Source organism: Camelina sativa, chromosome 13 (assembly GCF_000633955.1).
Source record: "Camelina sativa cultivar DH55 chromosome 13, Cs, whole genome shotgun sequence".
Taxonomy (NCBI): Eukaryota; Viridiplantae; Streptophyta; class Magnoliopsida; order Brassicales; family Brassicaceae; genus Camelina; species Camelina sativa.
In genome coordinates this window covers 4,175,760-4,180,923 of record NC_025697.1, presented here as the reverse complement: position 1 = coordinate 4,180,923, position 5,164 = coordinate 4,175,760, and the positions used below count along the sequence as shown (strand labels likewise).

Below are 5,164 nucleotides of genomic sequence, written 5' to 3'. Positions count from 1 at the left end.
TTTCCTTTACAAGAAGAAACTCATCTACTGTATTTGGTTTTGCAAATTGTAAACTGTTTCTTTACTTATGGTGATTAACAAACATTACGTTTTAACATCTTAATTCAACCACATGACTTATTATCATTCAATCTCTAAGTGATAATATCCTAGATATTTTCAATTCCGAATTGTCTGTCTGTAATGAAAATTACCAAATCATTACCTAAAAAGTTGATCGCATTGATTTCCAACCAAACTTAGTCACTGGCACTACTATCTTTCCTTGTCATTCATTTAGTTGTATACTCTGTTTTGTTTTATTTTATTCATATTTATTTTGGTCTCAGTCTCAGCAATAGCTTCTTGTTCCAAAAGCAACAACAACCACAAATGATTTTTTTTCCCAAAGCATAATTACAAATGATTTATATGCAGGTAAAAAAAACTCAAGTTATATAGTATTGTGTAAGCCATGACATCACAGTGTCCTACATAAAATAAAACCTTGGATAGGTTGGTTAGAGAAATTGAATATAGAAGACTTGAATGAAAGGGGGACGAAAGGAAACTAAAACAATATTTATTGCTTACTTATTACTTACCCGCTATCAAGAAAAAGACTATAATTCAACTCGAATACTTCGGACGTGATTTACGTTTCGAGCTAGCAACTCCCATATTATCATATTTAAGAGTCGTCCTTTCTCTTAAAAAAAGACGATCGGCAATGGAAAAGAAAGACGCCGGATCAAAAGCAATAGAAGAAGCAACTGTTTCTCTCTTGAATGCGGCAGAGGAAGGTGGACGAGTGACGAGAGAAATATGGACAGAGACTAAGAAGCTATGGTATATTGTCGGACCGTCCATATTTACCGGACTCGCTACTTACTCGATCGTCATCATTACTCAAGCCTTCGGTGGCCATCTCGGTGATCTTGAACTCGCTGCCATCTCCATTATTAACATCTTCACACTCGGCTTCAACTACGGTTTACTCGTACGTATGTGCACACTAAATTACGTTTTCGGGATTAATTGTATTGTCTAATATAATCTGTGAGAAAAATGCTTATGCAGCTTGGGATGGCGAGTGCGTTGGAGACATTATGCGGTCAGGCGTTTGGAGCAAAGAAATATTATATGTTAGGAGTATATATGCAGCGATATTGGATCATTCTTTTCTTATGTTGCATCTTACTTCTTCCTATGTACTTGTTCGCCACGCCGATTCTTAAGTTTATTGGTCAGAGTGACGATATTGCCGAGCTAACAGGGACCACTGCCCTTTATGTCATCCCCGTTCACTTCGCCTTTGCCTTCTTTTTCCCTCTCAACAGATTCCTACAATGTCAGCGCAAGAACAAGGTATGTTACTAATTGGTCGTAGATTGTGGTCTTTGATTATTAAATAACTTTGAAAATTATCATATGGGCCACACTGATATTAGTTCCAAACACAAAGCTTCGCTTAATATAGAGTGAAAACCTTTATTTGAAGATTGGTAGCCTATTGATTTTCGGAATGCCATAAAAATTTAGGTTTCTCACTTATTAGATCTATTGACTTTTGCATGAATACAAAAAAAAAAAAAAGAGAGGAACGAAACTATGTTTTTATGATCTTTGTGAAGATTGATTGTACCGTAAATAAAGGGAAAATATAGATCGTCGTCTATAAAATATTTGTTGATCGAAACGGAAAATCGTAAACAACGTCTAAAACCTTAGAAACCCATAAAACATTGTGATTTATAGAAAAAAAACTAGTAAGATAATGAAAAATTACAAAAAGATAAAAATAACAAATAAGAAATATTATGTTGTCTGAAGCTAGTACGTACTATAAAAACTAAATGTGTTTGATTGCTAATTTTCATTATGTCTGAGTAGGTGGTTGCAATTTCAGCTGGAGTATCACTTGCGGCTCATATTCTCGTGTGCTGGTTCTTCGTGTATGGCTATAAACTCGGGATCGTAGGGACCATGGCTAGTGTGAACGTGCCATGGTGGCTGAACAACATCATCTTATTTGTGTACAGCACGCGTGGCGGTTGTACACTCACTTGGACTGGCTTCTCCTCCGAAGCTTTCACCGGACTTTTGGAATTCACAAAACTTTCTGTCTCTTCCGGAATCATGCTTTGGTACCATTCGTCAAACAAAATCCCATTTGTTTCACTTTTTTTTTTTTAACAGTCAAATTATTTGAATCGGAAACAAGTTCTTACAACATTTTTTATCCGATATAGCTTAGAGAATTGGTACTATAAAATACTAATCTTGATGACCGGAAACCGAGTAAATGCTAAAATTGCGGTGGACTCCTTATCTATATGGTACGTTGTTTTTCTTTTTTCTTTTTTTTCTTATAACCATCAATATTGTTATTGTTTGTGCTTTTCATTTGTTGGGAAGTTTACTGTTTTTACCGAATAAATATACATTATAAACTAGTTGTTAACGTACGTACTGAACTTTTTTTTTTTTAGCATGTCGATAAATAGTTGGGAGCTGATGATTCCACTTGCATTCTTTGCGGGAACCGGGTAACTTTTAAGATTGCCATTCACCAATGTTTTGTTGACATACATTATCATATATAATTACAAGTTCATAACTAAACTTGGGATTATATGCGCATAAATATCTATAAAAGAATTAATATACTGTAGGTACAAATAAAATAGTTATTGTGTTTACAGAATTCGAGTGGCAAACGAACTAGGAGCTGGTAATGGGAAAGGAGCAAGATTTGCAACGATCGTGTCCATCGCACTATCGTTGATTATCGGATTAGTCCTCACTGTGTTGGTAGTAATATTCCACGGCCAAATCGGTTCGTTCTTTTCTTCAAGTGAAGATGTCATAAACGCAGTTGATAACCTTTCTGGTCTCTTAGCCTTCACTATTCTTCTCAACAGTGTGCAACCAGTTCTTTCCGGTACGCCTCAATTAATTACATAAACCGGGTCAACAGAAGTAGTGTAGACTTTTTGACATTTTGATTTGACTAGGTGTTGCGGTTGGTTCGGGTTGGCAATCTTACNATTCCACTTGCATTCTTTGCGGGAACCGGGTAACTTTTAAGATTGCCATTCACCAATGTTTTGTTGACATACATTATCATATATAATTACAAGTTCATAACTAAACTTGGGATTATATGCGCATAAATATCTATAAAAGAATTAATATACTGTAGGTACAAATAAAATAGTTATTGTGTTTACAGAATTCGAGTGGCAAACGAACTAGGAGCTGGTAATGGGAAAGGAGCAAGATTTGCAACGATCGTGTCCATCGCACTATCGTTGATTATCGGATTAGTCCTCACTGTGTTGGTAGTAATATTCCACGGCCAAATCGGTTCGTTCTTTTCTTCAAGTGAAGATGTCATAAACGCAGTTGATAACCTTTCTGGTCTCTTAGCCTTCACTATTCTTCTCAACAGTGTGCAACCAGTTCTTTCCGGTACGCCTCAATTAATTACATAAACCGGGTCAACAGAAGTAGTGTAGACTTTTTGACATTTTGATTTGACTAGGTGTTGCGGTTGGTTCGGGTTGGCAATCTTACGTGGCATATATAAATCTGGGATGTTACTACCTTATCGGGCTTCCGTTTGGGCTTACTATGGACTGGGTTTTCAAATTTGGAGTCAAGGTTTGCCACGTTTTCTCCATTTATTTTTATTTACTCAAAATATAATTACATACTTTATACCAAACGTCGGCATTTAAACAAAAAATATCTTGATAATTTTGATGCAGTCGGCAATTTTTTTTTATGTCGGCAAATATTATATTTTTGTTTGATATTAATATTTGTGGCGATGAACTAATATACATATGTGTATGTNTAATTACAAGTTCATAACTAAACTTGGGATTATATGCGCATAAATATCTATAAAAGAATTAATATACTGTAGGTACAAATAAAATAGTTATTGTGTTTACAGAATTCGAGTGGCAAACGAACTAGGAGCTGGTAATGGGAAAGGAGCAAGATTTGCAACGATCGTGTCCATCGCACTATCGTTGATTATCGGATTAGTCCTCACTGTGTTGGTAGTAATATTCCACGGCCAAATCGGTTCGTTCTTTTCTTCAAGTGAAGATGTCATAAACGCAGTTGATAACCTTTCTGGTCTCTTAGCCTTCACTATTCTTCTCAACAGTGTGCAACCAGTTCTTTCCGGTACGCCTCAATTAATTACATAAACCGGGTCAACAGAAGTAGTGTAGACTTTTTGACATTTTGATTTGACTAGGTGTTGCGGTTGGTTCGGGTTGGCAATCTTACGTGGCATATATAAATCTGGGATGTTACTACCTTATCGGGCTTCCGTTTGGGCTTACTATGGACTGGGTTTTCAAATTTGGAGTCAAGGTTTGCCACGTTTTCTCCATTTATTTTTATTTACTCAAAATATAATTACATACTTTATACCAAACGTCGGCATTTAAACAAAAAATATCTTGATAATTTTGATGCAGTCGGCAATTTTTTTTTATGTCGGCAAATATTATATTTTTGTTTGATATTAATATTTGTGGCGATGAACTAATATACATATGTGTATGTCTTTGTAATGATGGTAGGGAATATGGGCCGGTATGATATTCGGAGGAACCGCAATTCAAACGTTGATATTAATAATCATCACTACAAGATGCGACTGGGATCATGAGGTAACAAGAAGAATACTACAAAATATCTTTTTCATTTTTAACTCATAGTAATTTTTGAAGATTTAACAACAAAAAGCGCCTATATATATATATATATATATATGAATAAGAATATTATTCTTGTCAGACGTTATAATTTTACTAAGTTGATAACTTGAAGTTTTTTTTTTGTTTTGTTACCTCTTCTTGATCTAGGCTAGTATTTTGTTTTGTTACCTCTTCTTGATCTAGAGGGATTGTAATGTGGGGCAAAGAAGTAACTGCGTATTACTTTAAGCATTGCAGGCACATAAAGCAAGTATGCGCATTCAAAAATGGTCAGTACCTGACGGAAGAAACTGAAGTTGGTATTTTGATTATAATATAAAATTATTTTCTATCATACGGTCAATGAATTTAAATTGTCTTTTTCTGAGTAACAAACAAATATCCTATCGTTTCAATCTCACATGATATGATTAATAATTGATTGAATGGGGCAATTAGTA

At 35.0% G+C, this 5,164-nt stretch overlaps 1 protein-coding gene across 1 annotated transcript; it reads left to right on the top strand.

Annotated features, from left to right (window-relative positions):
* On the top strand, positions 580-5,158 carry LOC104735053 (protein DETOXIFICATION 26-like). Its single transcript, XM_010454764.2, has 9 exons — positions 580-979; positions 1,060-1,347; positions 1,873-2,126; positions 2,232-2,318; positions 2,472-2,528; positions 2,685-2,923; positions 3,527-3,645; positions 4,587-4,676; positions 4,962-5,158. Exons 1-9 carry the CDS (start codon positions 710-712, stop codon positions 5,016-5,018), a joined length of 1,461 nt encoding a protein of 486 aa, XP_010453066.1. The 5' UTR covers positions 580-709; the 3' UTR covers positions 5,019-5,158.